This window comes from Schistocerca americana, chromosome 7 (genome assembly GCF_021461395.2).
Source record: "Schistocerca americana isolate TAMUIC-IGC-003095 chromosome 7, iqSchAmer2.1, whole genome shotgun sequence".
NCBI classification, from domain to species: domain Eukaryota; kingdom Metazoa; phylum Arthropoda; class Insecta; order Orthoptera; family Acrididae; genus Schistocerca; species Schistocerca americana.
In genome coordinates, this window is record NC_060125.1 from 515282261 (window position 1) to 515305922 (window position 23662).

The window sequence follows — 23662 nt, forward strand, 5'->3', positions numbered from 1 at the left end:
CCTGCCACCGAACTTCGCTAATTCCCACTATATATAACTTTAAGCTATCCATTTCTCTTTTTAAATTTTCTAATCTACCTGCCCTATTAAGGGCATTATTCTGCATTAATCATTATTTGGTGTTACGATTGTCTTCCGTTAATGTATATTCCAAAAATTGCCTGTTTGATTGATTTCTGCTGCAAGTCTGTTATTGTACTTGAACACAACAACAGTTTTCTTCATAATAAATAATGATTCGAGTACTATAATTAAGGTTGGTTGGTTGATGTAGGGGAGGGGACCAAACAGCGAGGTCATCGGTCCCATGGGATTAGAGAAGGACGAGGAAGGAAGTCGACCGTGCCCTTTCAAAATGTACCATTCCGGCATTTGCCTGGAGCAATTAAGGGAAATCGCCGAAAACCTAAATCAGGATGCCGGACGTGTGTTTGAACCGTCGTCCACGCGAATGCGGGTCTAGTGTGCTAAGTGATTCGTATACTTCCCACTCTTAATGTGAACGAAATTTCGTGCTTTTTCTTCTACCGAGGGAGGTGGCGCAGTGGTTAGCACACTGGAGTCGCATTCGGGAGGACGTTGGTTCAAACACGCTTCCGGCCATCCTGATTTAGGTTTTCCGTGATTTTCCTAAATCGCTTCCGGAAAATGCCGGGATGGTTCCGTTGAAAGGGCACGGCCGACTTCCTTCCCCATCCTTCCCTAATCCGATGGGAGCGATGACCTCGCTGTTTGATCCTCTCCCCTAAATAGTTCTGCAGTAGATGCAATAGTTCTGCATCTGGACATAGTCGCATTGCCCTGTGGCTAGGATTGTATATTTTAGTGACTTCATATGAGGTGTGTAAGAAAGTAACTGTGCGAGCGATCTGGCAATGGTGTGTTATTCTTCGTGGGGAGACCGTTATATTCATCCCTTCTAGATGCTCAGTTCGAATTTCAGCTCTGTATGGCCATCACGTGATATTTGAGAGCGCCACTTGTGAAGTTGTGAGTTACGAAAATGGAACAGGGGAATTTAGAGCAACATTATGCAATCACGTTTTGTGTTATACTTGGGGAATCCGTGGTTGTTAGCTATGAAAAGTTGAAACAGGTCTATGGGGAACATTCCTTATGAAGAGTACATGTTTTTTGCTGGCACAAATCATTTTTGGAAGGCTGAGGACACGTTGAAGATGAACTTCACTCAGGAAGACCTTCAACTTCTAAAACCGACGAAAATGCCGAAAGTGTGTGTGCTCTTGTGTGATCAGACCGACGTTTAACAGTAAGGATGATGTGTGAACTGTTAACAGTTTCACCGTACATCAAATTTTGACCTAACATTTGCACATACGATAGATTTGCGCCGAAATTATGCCGATAAACCTCACAACTGGGAAGAAGGACAACCAAAGAAATGTGTACGTTGGTCTTCTAGAGAGGACTTCCAATGACCACGAGTGTTTCTCAGTTGTGTGATCACGGATGACGAACCCTGGATTTCTGAGTACGATCCGAAGACAAAACAGCAAAATGAGAAGTGGCACACAGAGACATCTCCTCGACCGACAAAAGCTCGAACGAGCTAATGAAAGACAAGAACAATGTTGATTTCCTTTCTTGACAGTGGGGCATCGTGCCTAAAGAATTATTTTCCTGCAGGACAAACTGCCCGACAAGTGTTTTACAAAGCTGTCCTTGAAAGTCTCAGGAATAGTGTGAATCTAGTGAGACCGAACACTGCAGACAAGTGGATGCATCATGAAAACGCCCATGTCACACGGTCACTGACGTCACGGAATTTTTGACTTCACTAGGCATTCCTGTTGCTTCACAGGCACCCTATTTAGCTGATCTGAGTCCCTGTGACTTTTTACTTTCCCGTAATCGAGAAATGTCTTAAAAGGCCGTCATTTTGGACTGGAGAACATTCCAAAGAATGTGAGTGACATGTTAAAGGCCCTACCAATTGAAGTCTTTCAGCGCTTCTACCAAGGTGGAAACAACGACTTCACCGGTGTACAGCTGCCGAAGGGTACTTACTTTGGAGGAGGCAATGTTGTCGGCTGGAAAAAATAAAAATTTGGCAGACATAAAATCAGCCTCATTACTTTCCTCACATACCTCGTATTGTAGAATTTTTCACTGTTGTGGAAGTATTTTACCAGAAACAAAACTAACTGGTACAATAAACGAAATAAATCATAATAACTATACTATTACCGTGTAGCAAATTTGAAATTTGTGGTAAGCTCCAATGGGACCAAAATGCTGAGGTCATCGGTCCCTAGGCTTACACACTACTTAATCAAACTTGAACTAACTTACGCTAAGGACAACACACACATCCATGCCCGAGGGAGGACTCGAATCTCCGACGGGGGGAGCCGCGCGAACCGTGACAAGGCGCCCGAGACCGCGCGGTATTACCCTGTAGCTATCTATCCATAAGAGACCACGGGCCGCTTACTAACAAAATACTCACAAAATATCCGTGAACAATGTCAGTGAAGTTTGAGTTCACTTTGTATAAGTTACACCATAAAAGTTTGGGACATCCCGTATATGAATGCGAAGAGCTTTACCACTTTCAGCTATAGCCGCTAGTCTACGAAACTGGAAATAAATGTAGAGTAGTGCCTTGGAGTAGGTGCGTGACTTACATGTAGAGGGAGTACGTTGCGGGCTCTGTAATCTTCCCGGCGATGAGGATGGCTATGACTAGCCCGTAAATGGCGATGATACCCGCCATGACGACGGGGATGATGGATTTCATGATGAGCTCGGGCCGCATCACTGCCATCGAAGCGATGCCCGTGCCAGATTTGGCGGTGCCATAGGCCGCCCCAAACGCTGCAAGGGAAAGCAAATTGCCAGTGGTCAAGTACACAATGTCACTCTGCTGTTATGCGAGTGGTCTCCAACCTTTCTTAGGCCTGTATCCCTGAGTGCAATTAGACATTAGCTAGTACCCTCCACCCCACCCACCCGCCGCCAGTTGGGCTCCCCTATATTATCACCAACTTTAGCACCTAAATAAATTGTAGAATGAAAGACTTTTCTTGGAACTCTTTTGTATTTAAAATGATGGAAGATGAATGACATGTAGTTTGTATGTGTGTGTGTTTTATAATGAATGACGAAGGGATTCATGGTGGATGGCAAGTACTACCCACAGTGTCTTCTCAGAAAAGAAATCTAACTATCCATAGTGAGGGTACACACTTGTTACAAAACATACTACCCCTGCATTACTCCTCTCCAATGTTGCACTTGCTTGACCTACACAATGCAACCCCAATCAAAATCAAACAAGTTGAGATACGTGTACGATACTTGCTGTTCATAAATCACTTCATTGTTGCACTCCTTACTTCTGAATTGACAGAAATTGCTTAATAATTTATATCTAACCACTCTAATAATAATAGTAATAAATCCGTGTACAACACTATAACAGCCCTGATGTAGTTACAGCTGTCTCGAGCTGTCAATTAATTCATTTATCTGTTTCGAAGCGCGTAATGAAGCAATAGCCGACCGGAGTGGCCGAGCGGTTCTAGGCGCTACAGTCTGGAACCACGCGACCGATACGGTCGCAGGTTCGAATCCTGCCTCGGGCATGGATATGTGTAACGTCCTTAGGTTAGTTAGGGTTAAGTAGTTCTAAGTTCTAGGGGACTGATGACCTCAGAAGTTAAGTCGCATAGTGCTCAGAGCCATTTAAACCATTTTTAATGAAGCAATATCAGGACTACTGCAGGTACTATCTGCAACTTTCAAGCAGTTTTATGAAGTAAATTAAAAGTACTTTACATAAGAGCCATCTTTAACTACGCGAAAATATGGGTTCTGAACAAAGGATCTCCCTTCTGATACAAATGTGTTATGAATAGATCGAATCGTCCAAAAATCTCTGATAACGAAAAAAGCGGCGACTTTAGTAGAATTACATCACAGTGTCACTGAATGTCAGTATTAAAGGGTATGTAGCTAGCACATCGCCCTGCTAGTGATTAATGTAGGCTCCTTCAGGAGACTCTTCCAGTGTAGTGACGGGGTTGCATACACTCTTACTGGCAGTCCCATCAAGGGAAACCTTGACACTACTGCCCTTCAAACTGAAGTACTCAAAACTTGTTCTTAACATGGCGTTGTCGGATAAAACAGGGTGCCACTAAGTAATGATAAAACAGGGTAGTACCCCGTTTTATCGAACTGATTTAAAAATCGCCGTTTGCGATTTTCAAATTGTTTATTTAGTTTGTTCAATTATAAAATTTATTCAAATGGTTCAAATGGCTCTGAGCCCTATGGGACTTAACTGCTGAGGTCATCAGTCCCCTAGAACTTAGAACTGCTTAAACCTGACTAACCTAAGGACATCACACACATCCATGCCCGAGGCAGGATTCGAACCTGCGACCGTATCGGTCGCGTGGTTCCAGACTGAAGCGTCTAGAAACTCTCGGCCACACCGGCCGGCATAAAATTTATTATTATTATTATTATTATTATTCACAGGATCTAACTTAAATTATGGCGTAATTATGGCGTCTTATAAAAGGAAAACTGACAGACAGTCATGGAGTCAAGAGAGTATGAAAGAAGCTGTAGTGGCAGTTTTGGCCCAAACAATGGGCTATTTGAAACCATCAGAGTCTACATCTACATCTACATTTATACTCCGCAAGCCACCCAACGGTGTGTGGCGGAGGGCACTTTACGTGCCACTGTCATTACCTCCCTTTCCTGTTCCAGTCGCGTGTGGTTCGCGGGAAGAACGACTGCCGGAAAGCCTCCGTGCGCGCTCGAATCTCTCTAATTTTACATTCGTGATCTCCTCGGGAGGTATAAGTAGGGAGAAGCAACACATTCGATACCTCATCCAGAAACGCACCCTCTCGAAACCTGGCGAGCAAGCTACACCGCGAAGCAGAGCGCCTCTCTTGCAGAGTCTGCCACTTGAATTTGCTAAACATCTCCGTAACGCTATCACGCTTACCAAATAACCCTATGACGAAGAGCGCCGCTCTTCTTGGGATCTTCTCTATCTTCTCCGTAAACCCGACCTGGTACGGATCCCGCACTGATGAGCAATACTCAAGTATAGGTCGAACGAGTGTTTTGTAAGCCACCTCCTTTGTTGATGGACTACATTTTCTAAGGACTCTTCCAATGAATCTCAACCTGGCAGCCGCCTTACCAACAATTAATTTTATATTATCATTCCACTTCAAATCGTTCCGCACGCATACTCCCAGATATTTTACAGAAGTAAATGCTACCAGTCTTTGTTCCTCAGAGTACTCTGGAAGGATGTGTAAAAAAGGCCTGAAGTGGAATTGTTTAGATGTTGCTACAAAGAAAAGTAAACCTATTTACTATTCTAGAAGAAATTAAATAAACTGTTGCAGTTATTATTATTATTATTATTACTGTTGTTGTTTTTGGTCTATGCTGCTACGAACCTGTATTTAATCAGGAGTAGAAAAATGAACTGGGTGAATATATCCTGTTAATGGAAAGCAGATTGTTTGGGTTGACCATCGATGAGGTGCGGAGTCTTGCTTTCGAATTGGCAGAGAAAAATAACTTGCCGCATATCTTCAACAAGACTAAGAATATGGGAGGTAAATGCTGGTTCTTTTCGTTTTTGAAGAGAAATCCGGAAATAAGCCTGCGTTCTGCCGAGCCAACATCTCTTGCCAGAGAAATGGTCTTTAAACGTGCAGTGGTGAAGCAGTTCTTTGGCATGCTGTCAGAACTTTACAATAGGTACAACTTCACAACCGATAGAGTCTATAATGTGGATGAGACAGGAATAACAACAGTCTCTAAGAAGCAATCAAAGGTGCTTGCGTTGAGGAGAAAACGTCAAGTTGGCGGTTTGGTTTCTGAGGAGAGAGGCATCTTAGTGACTGCTGTAGCCTGTGTGAGCGCTTCTGGAATTTATATGCCCACAATGTTTCTGTTCCCTAGACAAAGAGCCAAGCCTGAGCTGCTGGATAATGCTCCGTCAGGATCTGCTGCGGAGTATCAACCTAGCGGATAGATGTAGAAAGAAATTTTCCTGAAGTGTTCCAACGATTTGTTGAATTTTCTAAATCAACTGAAGAGAAAGCTGTTCTTCTGCTCTTAGATGGTCACTCAACACACACAAAGAGTACTGAACGTATTGATATCGCTAGAGAAAATCATGTTCATCTCTTATGCTTCCCCCCACACTGCACCCACTGAATGCAGCCCCTGGACGTTGCATGCATGGCCCAATGAGTTATTATTACTCTGAGGAGGTTCGGAAGTGGCTTCAGTGGACGAGTGATAACCATCAATCAAGTTGCAGGACTGTATGGGACAGCATTCATGAAAGCTGCTTCTATTGGGACTGCTGTAAATGCATTCCGTAAAGCTGGAGTCTTCTCACTGGCTGCAGATATTTTCCCTGATTGGATGCATCAGCCTGCTGAAACAACAGACACTGACTCACCGCTGGAGAAAGGTGATGTCCCGCCTTCGGAACCTCCTTCAGAGTCATTAAACAGAGAAACATCTTTTCCAACCACACCAGGGTCTTCCCAGTCGGATAGGCCTAAGCTTTCCACGTCTCTCCGAAAGGCATAAAAGCAGTGCCGATAGCTGAAAGAAAGGAACAAAAATCTGATAGAAGATGAGGAAAGACAGCTGTCCTTACAAGTTCACCTTACAAGGAAGAATTAAACTCTTCTATGAAAAAGGGGAAGACTTCCAAAAGGAAACTTCAAATGGGGCCACATTCTGACAGTTCTAGGCCTACTGAAGTCAGAAATGTTGGACGGAAGAAAGCAAAGAAAGTTGGAAAAGTACGGGAGTATAGCACATCGTCAGAAGAGGAGGGAGAAGATAATAATACAGCTTCCATTTATTGTAATGAACTTTTCTCCAGTTCTAAGTCTGAAGAAGGCCGGGTGAAGTGTTATAAGTGTAGTGAATGGGCTCATGAACAGTAGCCGGCATTAATGATGATGATGAACATGAACCATATAAATGTGATTTTTGTACATGAAGTGATTGTCAGGGTGTATAAATGGAGTTTTTTTTAAATTTTCATTGTAATATAGTAGTCTGTTTTATCCACTAGTCTGATAAAACGGGGTAGTTGACACAAGTGTAAAAAATTCTTTTCTGTGATGAAGCATATTTTTAATGTCTCTTTTTCATGCCAAATTGTAAGTAGACAGACTGAACAATTAGTCATTAAAAACTCAACAGATTGATGCACATAGTTCTTTACATATGCCACTTTGTTTATTAAGTACCCTGTTTTAACCGATTCTCCCCTATTAAATTCTAGTTAGGAAAAAACATAATATAGCTTTAGAAGTAGGTATAACAGATAGGAGCACTGTGTATGATGAAGAGAGGATCGATAGGTACTACGAATGCTTTTGACGTGGTTTTAAAAATTTGTGTATTGAAGATCCAAGGGCAACAAAGCAATGATTCAGCGTATGTTAGTATTCTGAATAATACGCACAGGATTTTTCGTAAGTAGCTTCAGGGTTTCAGAGAACGATTGATCGAAAAGACATACAGAAAAATGAGGCACTTCACTGGATTTAGAATCTCTCCCAGTTTCGAGCCGTAACACGTGCCGTGACTTAGTTACATTAGGGGGCACATATTTCAGGACATGTAGACAAGGCATCTGCTCCGTACTGTCTCAGTGAACAAGTTAACGCATGCAGATAGGCATCCGAACGAACAGATTTCCGTAGCGGCCTGCTCTCGTTGCTTCTTCCTATGCAGCAATCAACTAATGCCCATATTAGCATTTGCAACGTCACAAATAGTGACCCTACTGAGCACCGCATAGTTCTCTGTCCACTGATACGTCTTATAGTTTTCACGCAGTCGTGTTCTGAGACTCCAGAGGTACTTCCGAGCAACCCTGTACATCAGTGCCACAGCTTTCATAAGACTTCATCAAAACAAGATTCGAACCTGAAAGAGCAATGGCCAATGAAGTTCCGTATCACTTTCACTATTTCACTAGTCCTATAAGAAGTCATAACTTCTGTAAATGACAAGGAAACCCTTGACTGCGACGCCGCAGAAGGACAATGACGTTTACGGCATTCGCCGCTCCAAATGTTGTCTACTGCGCACCCACAATATTGGCTGCTAATGGCAACAGGAGGTGAGCACAGCATGAGGCTACGAGCCGTACTTGAACTGCTTAGTTGAGTAACGTAAAAAATGGTTCAAATGGCTCTGAGCACTATGGGACTTAACATCTGAGGTCATCAGTCCCCTAGAACTTAGAACTACTTAAACTTAACTAAACTAAGGACATCACACACACACATCCATGCGCGAGGCAGGATTCGAACCTGCGACAGCAGCGGTAGCGCAGTTCCAGACTGAAGCGCCTAGAACCCCTCGGCCACTGCGGCCGGCACAAGTAACGTAAAACAGTGTTACAGTGCTAGTGGTGTTGACACAAAGCAGATCGATGGTAGCGATAAACAAAACAAACATGCATTATATCTACAACAGTTGCCGAAGTAGGCATTCCGTGTGAAAGGAACCGAAGGAATTATACGGACTGAGAAAAAATTGGCAGATGAAATATTAGCACTTCTGCAAGATGAGTCGGTGGAATGTGTGGTATCGTATCGCTCGACTGCGCGGACAATGTAAATGAGGAGTACAGTGCTTAACAAGTGAAACTGATACTGAAACAAGTGTCGAGCCATGTAGCTGATCGTCCTTGTCGGGCAGGGACTCACAAATTGCGTCTCCAGTGAAACGTAGTAAAGGACATTCGTTGGCCAAGGAGAGTGTACTAAATATAATTACGTACATGTAAGATCATCCGCAGCGTAGTAAAAAAAAAAAAAAAATTATGTACAGATTTCGAATAAGTCCGTAACAATATGACCGTTTAGTGCATAAAAAAACTGACAATATTTAAGAGAGAGCAAGGCACACTTTTTACAAAAACTAGTGGCTGCGTGTTTCTAGGATACTCCATACAGTGCACAGAATGTACATATAGTGACCTCGCGCTCGACTTGATTTCAGGAGACGCAGCGGATGCTACAGAATTGGAAGACGTAATGTAACGAAATTTCAAAAAAGCGTCAACGTGACAATACAAAGCAATCTTCAGAATCAGCCAGAATATTTATAGATGAGATAAACAAACTTATCCCGGCGTTCAGTAAGGAATTGCTTTCAACTCCGACCAACCGAAGAGGAAATGTATATGAAAGGAACCCTGAAAATTAGAAGTACCAAGAGAGTTCTATAAAGATCAACTAACATCAATGCCTTAAAGCTTTCGTGTATAATTATGCCGACTTTTAATCTGGATGGTAAATTGGTTGGAAACTTATTTACTGCATTGCGAGAAGTTAATGGTGCGTGCGTGGTCTTACAAGAGCAGTAGGGAATATTTACGTCACAGTAACAATAGTGGGAAAGTGCGCGTAAGAGCACTACAACTATGGTATTAGCACTGCTCTTGGCCAATAACTGATCAAAATAGCTTGCTTTTGCTTGCTTCCTGGTCTGCGTATAAAAATCATATTCCTTTAGAGCAAAATATCCCTCCTAGAAAGTGTGTGACATTGCAATTCGTACCACCTGGAACCACTGGACAAATTCAACCTCTGTATGTTTTTTTTCTGTGTCTGTAAAACATATTATCGCACAATCTGCAGCTACGCCTTAAAGGATAGCCAGTTTCACGATACGCTCCACGACAGATTGTTTTGCATTCGGTTGCATGCCATCACGTTCCATCAATTCTCATCGCCCGGTTACACCAATATGATTCTATATGTATTCTTTAAGAGTGGATAGCTAGTTCAATGTCCTGCACGGTTTGTAATTCCCAAAGATTTCGCCTTCGATCTTGATGCTGCGAACCTTTGTGGTCACTGTGGCACTCCAATCACGTACATAAAATTTCTATTTGGTGTGATGTATGACAGTTTGCTTCAAAGTGGAAAAATAAAAGTTAATATGAGTGAGTAGGGGAAACGATCCTTTACTGTTCGAATATAGTATTAGTGGTTTGCTATTTGACATAGTCACGTCAATTAAATCGATATGAAATCGAATGAGCACGTAAGGCAGGTAATAGGGAAGGTGAATGGTCAACTCCGTCTTGTGGGAAGAGTTTTGGAAAAGTGTAGTAGCTGTTCTATAAAGAAGGCCGCGAATATAACACTAGTGCGACCCATTCTTGAACACTACTCGAGTGTTTGAGATTCCCACCAGGTCTGATCAAAGGAAGACATGAAAGCAGTTCAACACCATACTAACAGATTTGGTACCGGCGGGTTCGATCAACACGCGAGTGTTACGGAGATGTTTCGTGAACTCAAATGGGAATGCATGGAAGGAAGGCGACTTTCTTTTAGCGAAGACAATATAAGAGAAATTAGGGCTAGTACGGATGCACATACTCGTAGATAGCCATTTTTCCCAAACTCTATTTGCGAGTGAAACAAGAAAGGAAATGACTACTAATGGTACATGGTACCCTCTGCCACACATCATATGGTGTACAGATGTAGATGTAGAACATATCGAAGAAATGGGCATGTTAAAAATGAGCTCAAAACCTGTCGATGAACTGGATTTATGGCAGTTGAAGACAATGTTAGGATGGATAGTAAAAGAAATAGACAGAAGAGTAAAAACAGAGTAAGGAGCGTTTTCAGTGAAGTAAACGTGGTTTTCAAAAGAATTCTTCCAATGTTCCTATGCCGTTGTAAGAGTAGTTCTGAATTATAACAGGGAAATATCAACTTTTACTGCTAAGTCCATCCACAAATGTGAATTATTGTGAATGTAAAACTGTCAGATAGATCAGGGAACAAGCTGGAACAGAAGATGTAATCATGAACATAGTCAGAATGAAATGGTAGTGGGCTAGATCGGTAGCAGGACGAATGGTAGCAAGTTCTCTGCTGCTCACGAGGACAGATAAGAGAAAACTGAGAGACCACCCAATGGAAGATGAGTGGATGAGATAAGAAAAACGAGGTTTATCAGTTTAGATGCGTACAGTCGAACACCATAATTTAATGAAACGTATAGAGCAAGCCTTTATCCAGTAGCAGAAGCCGATTAATGGTGACGAAGGAAATGAGTCATTAAAGATTGCAGTGGGACTTTGTGCATAAATAGGCGCGGGATTTAATAGCATGGCTGAATGTACAGCGCATTTCCACCTCTAATAATGTGTAAACGCCATAGGACCATCCTCAGTCGGATCGTATTAAGAAAGGTAACATTAAGCAGTCACCAAAATACTTTATCCATAGTGTAGGACGACTTGTATAAATCCTTGTTTAGGAGCATGCATTAATTTATGGACTGTTAACCGTGCCCACGATGCAAGATATTTGTGAATTTCAATTTTTTCGTCGCTGCAGGTTTGCAACATATCACATTCAGAGTCAAGGTTGACTTGTGTACACTCGTATATGCATGAAGGATCAATAAACTGGTATGTTAGACACAGGGCAAATATTTGCAGAGTGTGTTCGATATGATTTCGGCTGAGAAGAAACAGATTTCCTCAACTTAACCGTTGCGCCACACAATTCACGAGAGTGTGTGAGAAATATCCGTCCTTCCTCCTACATCGCTTCACTAAGTTGCAGCTAATCTTTAAGCTATAATTTCAGTTTTCTGTGTTAATTAGGAATGAATTTAAACATTATCAGATGAGTACTTATAATAAGTGCTTCTATTGGTGGAATTATGTTCATGAACGCCTTGATGCCTGCGCCAGTACGAAAATGACAACAATCCGAGTTTACTGGGTGCAACACGTGTCCTTGCATCTGGTCAGAGCAAAGCAGTCATATCGTGGAAGGTCTATTTGCACAGCACAGCTGTCCAGCTGTCCTACTGACAGCGTAAGCCGTTTCCTTCCTCTGATTTCGGAACTCCTTCACTTAACCAATTATGCGAGGATATACAGTTCAACGAGGTCTCCTAAACACTGGCAGACGACTTTCCATTTTGCATGTAAACGAAGAAGCGTCAGAAAGAAGAAGCTATGGTTACTGTTTAACGTAATGTCGAGATCCAGCCGATTATCGACGGAACACCACATCTGTTGGTGAAGATACTGCCGAAAATGCACCATAAAATTTTAGAAGGAGCCAATCAAGTAACGGGTCTCACACTCCTACTAATTATATGCTAGGATCCACATAACCCGTGAACTACACTGAGCCTGTCGATATAGTTCGATTTTTGGTGTTGTATGTGATTCAAAACACAATTACGAATTTTTGCTTGTGCATGGAGGAGAACAGTAAAGTAATCTGACGAACTTATTAAACTATGTATTCACGTGATCTTCAGCAAGTCAGAGTTCACGTTTAAAAAAAGAACATGTTATACAGACGCCTCGCTCTGCTCGTCTTACCTTTGCTATAGTATGATACGTTTATCCAATCATGAGAACATGGCTGCTGACAAAAATGTAGAACAGAACAAACCCAGAGCTGCAAACGTATCCGCGCTTGGGTGCTTATACTACTTGCCACAGTAAAAATGGAACGAATGGTATAGAATTGTTGCTGAAAATTAAAATGGCAAGAAGAAAATATTGAAATAAAAATTCAATAGTGTTCTTAATCAACCATATACGAGAGAGGCGACGAAACTTCCTTTTGTATTGTCTAATCCTGCTGTGTCCAGTTGCTCATAGAGTTTGAGGTCGATATGTTATTTGCATAATAGGAGCCACTGAGTAACAGTATTATTTTTCATAGTTCTTTGGTATGCTCGCCAAACCCCTGACGAGGCCGTTGTTCGCGGTCGAGAGTCGAAGTGATCTGCGATCCGCGAATCTACCGTAAGCGGTGTAGTATCATGTACATTGGGCAGTGACTTCGGAACCACAGATTTCCTGGTGCGACCTCCAAGCTCAGTCTCATATTAGTTCCAACCTGGATTCCTGTTCACTTGGTCTACGCCATCTTGCATTTCGGATGTGAACACTTCGCGTTGTCGCACTCTCTTACTTTGCGTTTGTACCTCACCGCACGTTCCGACTTTCTGCTCGCCAGTTACACTGGCTCTAGCTGTTTGTTCAGGCCACCACTCGTGGTAGTACTCCTTGCTCATCCTGAGCGAACGCTATCATGTCAGTACACGTGATATAACAGTTACCTTAAATATCCTCCCTCCTGCGTCCCCCAGCTCCTAAGAAATACGGATCTTCCTTTGACAGTTAGGCTTGCGTTCCTAAACGAGACAGATAGTCAAACAGTAGTTGCTATTGAAGGAGTATTTATGGAGAGACAGACTTACGTACGGTTCCTAGAGAGGAGCAGAGACATTTTCAATAGTTACAGCAGCAGTAGTCTGTATGACTGACTAATGGGACCCTGCAACATAAGCGACATCGGTATTTCCATGTTGGTGCTAAGGATCGGTTGATATCATGAGGAAACTAAAGATGTTATATTTTCCGAGGATATGCTGCGCTACCATATACTTTAATGATTATGGCACACTCTTGTGCCTAGTATTTGGGAAGTAAAACAGTCCTCTACTTGAATCTCTTGGCAGGAACTTTTCAGGAGTCCGTCGTCAGAACCTCAAACAAATCAGGTATTTAACTGGTCAGAGTGTAGGATAATAGATCCCTTAAACATGTTGGTAATTTATAGAGAACTAGAATAGAGAAATATGTAAGCTTTAAATGGGATTTAGTAAAGTACAGCAGAGAGACTCTATTGTACCAAAGCACCAATAGTAACTTCAGAATGGGGATAGTCACTACGGATGTACTGCAGGGATAGATATTGGGTCCATTCTTGCTATAGTTATACAGGCTGTCCCAGAAATGTTGCGAAAAACTTCGAGGGGCTGTGGAGGGTGTCTGAAAGAACAAATGGGGGATCAGAACCCAGGTCCAGAAACATAGTCCAACGATACTACAGAGCATCGAAGTAATAGGCGCCGGCGCCGGCGGCTGCCAGTAGGCCACTCCTTCGGCAGTAACCGTGAGTTTGTATGCTGACGGACTGTAGGAGGAACATCTCGCAATGGTGTCTGTTATTCAAGGATCGCGACTGATTGCCACAATGACAGTGTAGAAAATGGATCTAGTTGCTATGTAGGCAGGCCTTTCTCCTATGAGTGCAATGCTCTGTTGCCTTGGTGGATGACTGTTTGGAGACAGGTTTCTATCTACAATTAACTTTTCTCCTATATACCGAAAACTATGGGAGATTTTAGAGAGTTCCAGGAAAAAAATAAACTGTGGATGAAAACCTGTGTCTGAAACAGTCATCCACCAGACAGCAAAGCATCACATTCATAGCAGACAAGGCTTTTCTACACAGCAGCCAGCTCCATCTTCTCCTACGGCGATCGTGGCAATCAGTCGCGGTCACCGAATAGTTGCGAGACGTTCCGTCTACAGTCCGTCAGCGTACCAAGTCACGTATACTGCCGAAGGGGTCGCCTAATTTCAGGCGCTGCGGCCTATAGCTGCGACGCTCTGTAGCGTCACTGGAGGACATTTCCGGATCCGGGTTCCTATTTTCGATTTGTTCCTCAAGACACCCTCTAAACCCCTCGAGGCCTGTCGTAACATTTTTGGGGTACCCAGTATGTCGAAGACCCTTCTTCACCCAACAGAGGAATCAGGTGCATAGCTATTTTTCTGCCAATAATGAAAGCGTCAGACACCGTCTGTCCACTTCCTGGGCCCTATATCTTCCTGCCACTTCCCACTTCTCTTTACCCCCTATCCCCACACTGCCTCCAGCTCCGCTTTAAGGGCGCAAACGTCTCCCTCCTATTCCCAAGATATTCTGCCTTGTTTCCCACATCACACCCCTTCCATTTTCCTCCCAATGAGGTCACCTGTCGCAACACCTGCACAGTGATCCTGAAATTACTTATCTACGACAGTTCAAACAAATCACGCTCATATTAGTTTACCTATGGATACCTTAATTGATATTGTGCAACTCCACAGTCCTTGGATATACATACTAGCTCTCACAGCCGACGTACCAGGTTCGACACCCATATCCAACACGGGTGTGATCTTTAAACTGCCGTCTCTGTGTATGTCCTTTATACCAAGTATATTTGAATATAACTCACAGTTTATGTATGCTGCAAAATTCTTGTTCTATGGCCGCTAAAAATCCAGAGTTCAGATTCAAATAAATGAATCTAAGTTGTTGCTCCCCTCTAATTCAAATCCTTTGTCGGGTGTACTGATAGATGGTAAGTCAGTTTCATTACATGCTGCTATCTTTCTATTGCTGTCACTCTGCAATTCGTCCTTTATGCAACTGAATGTACAATATGTAAATTTTATGTGAGCTTAACTCCTTTACTTTCAAAGAAACAGCACCACTGTCAACTATATACACCATTCAATAGAATTAGGGTTTGTTCAAATGGCTCTGAGCGCTATGAGACTCAACATCTGAGGTCATGAGTCCCTTAGACTTAGAACTACTCAAACTTAACTAACCTAAGGACATCACACACAGCCGGCCGCGGTGGTCTCGCGGTTCTAGGCGCTCAGTCCGGAACCGCGCGACTGCTACCGTCGCAGGTTCGAATCCTGCCTCGGGCATGGATGTGTGTGATGTCCTTAGTTCTAGGGGACTGATGACCACAGATGTTAAGTCCCATAGTGCTCAGAGCCATTTGAACCATTTTGAACATCACACACATCCATGCCCGAGGCAGGATTCGAACCTGCTACCGTAGCGGTCGCGCGGTTCCAGACTGAAGCACCTAGAACCGATCGGCTACACCGGCCGGCTAGAATTAGGGGAACACATGTATCAACGTCTAGCATGTTAAATGGTCTGATTTCAGTGTAGACAACAATTAAAATCATTCGCCAACTCCTGGCTGTGTTATGCATTACAGTGTCAGGTGACTCCTCAGAAGGCAGTAAATACCGGCGTCCAGGTGCTTTCTAGTGGGGTACACAGATGACAGTTGTCACTTCTGGACCTTCTATTCAACCAAGAACGTGCCATGCGACACCTTAATGCTGTGGAAGTTGCAAGGGCGGAGTTAGATCCAAAGAAGGATGGACTTTCGGGCGTGTTGCTGCAGATGGAAATGATTCTCGATGTGTCATCCATAGGTTGTGGACGCGTCATAGGGAGACAAGTCACTATAGAGGGCGAGTTGGACAAGGTCGTCGACGCATTACAACCTCACACCGATCTCTGTGTTGCAGGGTCTTAAGGTTACCGCCAGAGCACTTCAAGATGATCTCAAAAGGACCAATGGAGCCGCTGCGTTCGATCATACTGTAATGAACAGGTTACGAGAAAGGACCTTATGACCAGACGGCCGCCGGTCGGTGTGGCCGAGCGGTTCTAGGCGATTCAGTCTAGAACCGCGCGACCGCTCCGGTCGCAGGTTCGAATCCTACCTCGGGCATGGATGTTTGTGATGTCCTTAGGTTAGTTCTAGGGGACTGATGACCTCAGATGTTAAGTCCCATAGTGCTCAGAGCCATTTGAACCATTTTTGAACCAGATGGCCTGTTCGAGTTCCCCGCTTGACATAACAACATCTGGCAGTTCGCCTTCAGTTACGCTGTTCCCATGAGAACTTCGTCATTGGAGAACTGTGTTATTTACAGAAGAGTCCAGATATCCTCAGGCGCAAGGTGCTGGCCGTGTCCGTGTGCGGAAACTCGTGGTGAAAGGTACCTGCCAAATGTTGTCCAGGAAATCGACAGATTTACGAAGTTCTGTGATGTTGTTGAGAGGCTTCAGTGTTGACAGCCACACGCATCTTGTCATTGTCCGTGATCGCCTTACCGCAAGCCAGTATATGAACAGATCCTATTGGGCCATGTGGTGACTGCTGCACACTGTGGTGGCCCTGAATTCCTCCTGAAGCCAGGATTTTTGTGGTGGGCGTCATCAGAGATGTCTTGCGAAGCCTGAACTTTGAAGTAATGGAATGGCCGGCGGTGAGCCCCGACCTAAACCCCTTCGTGCATATGTGGCACATGCTTGATAGACGCAGTCGTCCTGTTCCACAACAGACTTCCAAGAACTGTCATGGGCTCTCATTGAAGAATAGGAATGGATACCACAGGGTGACCTCAATAGACCTACACGGAGCATACCACGTAAGTACCAGGCTCGGAGGGCATAAACGTTATTGAAGCTCACGAAGACCAATGAAAAGCACCCAAAATGACGGGATGAATGAGTGTTACAACTTTGTTTTAGACACCTATCGTACATTTCAGTTCCTTTTATGCAAAAGATTTAGGTTGCAATGATGTTTTGTTGTGTACCTAAGTTGTGAAAGATAAAGATATAATTTGGTAACATAGCCAGTCCTCAATTATTGCTCAATGGAGCATGGCACAAGCCCAATCTCATGTTCCCCTAATTCTTTTGAGCAGTGGATGTACAAAATACTGTATGCAGTTCACATATTTCATTTATACTTGTTCTTGAATTGTTAAATTTTAGCCATTCTTTGAGGATACGCCGCTGTCTTTCTCTCCTAGCCGTTAATGCCAGATTTCGTAACCTGAATCATTGAATTTTCTTAACTCTACTCATGAGATTGTTTGGACTCCTCTTCACTACTCACGACCAAAACTAAGTCCTTGGCTTTACTGAGGATGGAACCTGGTTCCTCCTTCTGGCAGGCGCTCTGACCCTTCAGCCACATAGTGGGGCTAAGCAGTTCAATCTTTCTCGAATGCGACATAAGAGGCCTGAACTTGATTAATCTTGAAGGCGCCCATAAGAGTTTGTTCGTTGCGTTACTTTTTAGGTTGGTAAGTCAAGGCAGTGTAGTCGAGAAAGAAGTATGAAGCAATTGAAAAGCAAACGGTTTGAGGAAAACATATGATATTTACAAGGAGATTAAGATAACAAAGGGTCACATATCACTTCGGTGTAATAGATAAAGGGAAATGAATCATGTGGAGGAATAAGGGACCCGACATCGCAATTGGACTTTGAGTTCAAGAACGGAACCATGCGTTGATGAGGTGCCTGTAGAACGTAATCGTTGCGGGTCACAGGAACAAGAAAGTCATGCTTCTGGTTCCTAGTTACAAAACAAGAGACTTATCAACAAAGTTACGGGAGGTAACGCCGGGGTAGAATCAGATAAACGTGAGACCCGTTTCACAATTAGCCGGACGTCTTACGTTTCCAGATCGCTGATTAATACAGTACACAAAAGGAAGAAGAGATTCCGACCAATAATTATTTCAGTTACAAGAAAGACATCTAAAATCAGTGTTTACTTCAGTCATTAATCGGATAGGTAAAAAGAGAAAAACTGTTGGTGGGATTTGTAAATTACGAAATAACTGTACATAACCTAAGGAGCCATAAGATATTCAGAAGTTGGAATGGAACTACAGAGACACGTAGTTTGCAACGTCCACAAGACCCAAGGGAAATAACAAAAATGAAAAGCCGAGAAGTAATGTAAGACGAGACTGTAACTTATAATACCGTTGCGAAAATGGCGAATGTCATTGCGCCCTAGCTGCCTGGTGCCTTAAACGAGAATGAACTGTACGAATTGTACATGAGTGAGCCATTAAAACAAGAGAGCACGGGTTCAGACCCAGACAAGAATTTCATGTTCCAATGAATCTCATGAGCCAATATATCTAGAAAAAGAACGGATCTTGTTTCCATAGTATGAGAATTTTTGGTGTGGGTACATCGTAACACAATAAGGATGTCCTTAAAAATCGAAGATATTCTACCCATTCCTTTCCAGATTTGTTCTTTTGAGATAATGTATAGTAGGCTTAATTTAACATGTTGCCCAATTTCAGAAATAAATAGTTGTCACATTCCATTACACGAGATAATTTGTAAATTCTCTGAAACAGAACAGAAGCCCTGCGGCTCACGGAGTGATAAAATCCCAATAATCTTAGAAAAATCTTGGATATAGAGTTTTCTTGAAAAGAGTTATTTTCTTAACAGTAAATTGGACTGGAGTTTTCGTATTTATAGTAATATTGTTGAGAATCGAGAAATTATCACCAAGCACAGGCTTAACCGTCAAAGCAACGGTGGAAACAGGTCCACTGAAACAGGGAGAACGCCAGAAACAAGAAACAACAAGCAAGCTGAGGGAAACTGATCGAAATTATACGCGTATTATTCAGCATTTGTTTTTGGCATGACAACAGTTTATAGCGACTCGCAGTGTGCTAACGAATGTGTCTTAGGTTCTGCATGTACCAAGAATTATTGCGGTAATGTACATTGTCATAAGTAAAAAATAAACATTCCTGACCAATTCTGTTATTTCATTGTAACCGAGTTCCGAAGGAAACAGAGTCTGTCAGAAACATAAGTGGAGTGTAGGAAACTATCACTGAAGTAGATGTCTGACGTGAATTAGTTGTATCATTTGGACGAGGTTGCATCTGACATAGAGGAAGAAAACTGAGCTCCGTAACTTAAATGCACCTAGATCCTCATTTGTCATTTCTATAACTATTCAATGCAAACAATTCTGGCAAGACATTCCACATCCTACGCAGCAAAATTACACATGATTTTATGACAATAACGAACTGCCGGGGTGAAATGATGCTTATATTCTGACAATAACATTAATAAACTAGGACACTTATGACAAATATAACAGATACGACATGTATAACATTATATCCGCAAATCGAAGGTAGCGCTTTGCGTGGTTTATGATGATGAAGCTATAGCAAATATCTTCCTACGATATTACAAGTGTCATTGGGACATATTTTCGATAGTTCAGAAGATATGGATTCGGACGGACGGCAGTTCGAATAAGTTTCATTCCTTAAGCCAAGATTGTGGTATGCCTTTAATAATTTCGTTCTCTCATGCTCATACTCCGTCCGAACAGGCCTCGTAATGCCCAAAGGCACCGACCGACCGCCATGTATTCCTCAACCGATAGCGTCACTGGTTGTGGGTGTGGACGGCTATGTTATCTCCCCCGCCCGTTGTCACTTTTCGCGACCGGAGCCGCTGCTTCTCAGTTCTCAGTCAAATAGCCCTCAATTGACCTCACAAGGACTGAGCGCACCCCACTTGCCAACAGTGCTTAGTTAGACCCGGACGGAGACCCATTCAGATGCTAGCCAAGCACGATAGCGCTTAACTTCGGTGATCTGTCGGGAATTGGTGTTACGACTGCAGCAAGGCCGTTAGAAGTATCGTCCTCTTATGGACATTAATCCCTAAACTACCTTGTCCTTTTAGTGTCGGTAACAGTCACACAGCGTTTTAAAATTATTACGAATCCGGAAGATGTATCAACAAAAGATGATAACATGTGAGTTGACACAGGTAGGCAACACGACATGGGCAGGAATCGATGTAGTTCCTACTCTAGGTCATAACATGCTACAAGTTCCCTATGTTTCGGGGGATGCTCAGCGTGTTGCCATTCTAACACAGAAAACATGTGATTTAAAGAAGAATGGTCTCAATCCAACGAAATTCCTATATGTTCAGTACTCTAAGTGAAATACGAATTGTCTTTTTCTTTTGGCTTCATCCAGCACCTACACGTAGTAGGCCTTTAATCAGGATTTGTCTTGTTGGTGGTATAGTCTGGCCACATGCCCTCCCTGTTGTACTCTTCTCTTCTCGGGACACAAGTTGTGTGTACCCCATTAGCTTGCGCTAGTGTCAACAATTTAAAAATGTAACAAAGTGTCCGAAATTAGTGTGAATCGTGTAACTTAGACGGCATGTGAGCATCAGCCCAGAATTCACATAGTCGTGTGTGGGTAACCGCCTAAAAGCGACATACAAGCTGACTGGCACACCAGCTCTCAAGTGTATCTAGAAGACTTTGATTTCATCCGGTCCCAGCCACAAGCTCACCTTTTGATGTGAATCTTCAAGCACGCAGTCATTTCCCCAGGTCTGGAAACAAAAATTTATCTTTGAGGGGCAAAACCAATGAATGAAGATTTTGGGACGAGCGGAAGAAAGTCACGAAATTTTGTAGCAACCGCCTGTCAAAAGAGCTTTGGTGCTCTATCGTGACGAAAAATTTGTTTTTTGGAAGTTGTGGGCATTTATCCTGAGTAGTTTTTGCGGCATATAAGCATAGTAATTATCAAAGACGGTGTTATCTTTGCGTAGTTATTCTATGAGTACCATATCGTGACCATCTTAGAAAACAGTAGCCACGATTTTCCCTACAAATAGAATTAATATTTTTATTGATTTACTGCACTTTTGCCTTCCATTATCCACTCATTCGACTTCTCCATATAATGACGAATTTGTGCATAATTTACAATATGGAAGTAGGAGAAATTCACTGTAATGGTCTTTAAAACAAGTCTACACACGCTTGAATAATGTTCATTCGAATTCTTCTTTGGTCAGTGGTTAACAGACGAGGCGACCAATTTTGCAGTATTTCAAAACTAGGCGTAAAATGTATTGAACACGACTTGTAGAGACCACCTCGATTTTAGTGAACTCGCTCACCTCTCATCTGGCGGTCACTGAGCTAGTATAGGCAAGTTCAGCCATAGTCTCGTCGATTGAAGAGGTTTTTGGACGGCACGAGTGCTCAAAATCTTTAAAGGTCAACAATCATCCTTCAATTCTGAAGAATATTTCTTAACCATCGCAAATTATGACCAAGAATCCTTTGATAATGAATTTAATCCTCTTTAATATCCGTTACAATCGAACGTTTTAAAACTATATTTAAACAAAGTTCGCTATTCATTTTTCGCATTATTCATGAAAATCTTAACAGATAATTTCCAACTACACACATCTCCAAAACTTGAGAGCGTGCCATTTGAAGATTCATAGTTTCCAGATGCACTACTATTTAGCACACATTCACGACATGTTTGCCTTACATCACGAGCTTTGAAAGTAGCCTTCGAATAATCTTGAAAATATCGTGTTTCCGCTATAATGCCATGATTTGTTACTTCCACTCAAATTTCTAACTCTTAAGTCTTTTAGGATACACACTTGCTACACTAACTGCTAAATCTAGTAGGAACTGTCTGAGTGAATAGTATTTTATTCAGTTGTAGTCGCATATCAGTACTTTCCAGAGTACAGCAGGACATTTTTTTCATAACTTTTACCTGCCTGGTAGTGGTCAATGGTAGCGAGAAATGGATGTGTGAGTAAAGCAAGTCCAGTCGTCATTATGGAAGCTCGTGATTTGCGGAAGATAACAGATACATCAACCTGGGCTCTCCTAACTACAGCTTTCATGATCTCGTGCACGAAGAGGGCAAGCTGAGTTTCACGCGATAGGTATTGGTGTAATTCGCGTTCATTCCTAGAGAGGAGTTCTTCGGTCTCCAAAGCAGCAATCATACGTTTGAATAAAGTGTGTTCCAGAATTCTACACTTAACTGACCTCAGCTTGATACAAAAATGGCTCTGAGCACTATGGGACTTAACATCTGAGGTCATCAGTCCCCTAGAACTTAGAACAACCTAAACCTAACTAACCTAAGGACATCACACACATCCATGCCCGAGGTAGGATTCGAACCTGCGACCGTAGCGGTCGCGCGATTCCAGACTGAAGTGCCTAGAACCGCTAGGCCACCACGGCCGGCAGCTTGATACATCTATGATTCTGTGAATATGTCTTGCAATGTCTCGTAAAACGTTGAACCTGCATCATTTTTTCATTCCTGTGTGAATTAATTAAGTGTTAATATATTTTATTAACTGTTGCCTGAAGACGTACAAAGCACTAGTAATTAGCACCATAACAGCCATGTCCGCTTCCATTTTACACAACCCTCTCTTGTATTTCTTACGAACACAAACTTCGTTGCCTGCAGATACTGCCACCAACTGTTACTTAACGGAGACAAACAGGTGACTCACCGGAAAATATGATAGCTGACGCTGCCCCCATGACACCAAAGAAGGGTCCGTAGATGGGGTTCTCCTCTGGCAGCTCCGACGACGACATCTTCGCTGTGTTAGGTCTTCAGAAAAAAGACGTGAAGCAGAGGAAACCCACCAGCTATGGCGGCTGACTGTTCAAGAGTGATCACTGGAAATCTGTAGACGATATCGACACAGGACGTATTCACGTGACGCACAGAAAATTTCGAGTGTATCTGATACCATACTCAATGCTTATTGGTCGCTGCAACACTCGAATTAAGCTGCGAGCGAATGGGGGGAGAGATTTCGCGGAGAGTCCTGCGCGTCGGGTTCTGAGATAAAAACATTATCGGTCGTGCGATATCACCTGTCCTCTTGTAATGTCTCTGCTGTCCCGTGAATCGACCGCTGTGGCGCTGATACCATCCACACATGTGTAACAGATCTGTTAGTGGCCACTACACTACTTTAACAGACCCGTTTCTTCTTCGAAATACACGTCTTTGCTAAATCACACAAATTCGAAGTATAGCGAAAAACATATTTACAATTTTCGTTACATTTATTCCGCTTGCAACGGGCCTCACAGTAGCGAAGATGAAGAAGTGCTGATGGCTCTTAAGGTATGCCCTTCAGAGCCAATGTTTTCTGGAAACTTTTTCTTGTTTTGGTGCATACTACCTCCTCCCAAAATATGGAAAGCAAACTGCTTCCAACAGAAGAAATTTTTTTCGCAGTAAGGGAAAGTAAGGCAGAACTAGGGACCT

The 23662-nt window shown here is 42.8% G+C and overlaps 1 protein-coding gene across 1 annotated transcript in view; it reads right to left on the reverse strand.

The window, feature by feature from the left end:
* The window catches only part of LOC124622363 (V-type proton ATPase 16 kDa proteolipid subunit-like), a 44315-nt gene extending 21271 nt beyond the window's left edge, over positions 1-23044 (reverse strand). The window contains exons 1-2 of the mRNA XM_047148041.1: positions 22890-23044; positions 2649-2838 (exon numbers count right to left, since the gene is read on the reverse strand). Of these exons, the coding sequence (XP_047003997.1) occupies positions 2649-2838; positions 22890-22977 (278 nt within the window). The 5' untranslated portion in view covers positions 22978-23044. The remainder of the gene's footprint in view (positions 1-2648; positions 2839-22889) is intronic.
* Between the last annotated feature and the right edge of the window lie 618 nt (positions 23045-23662).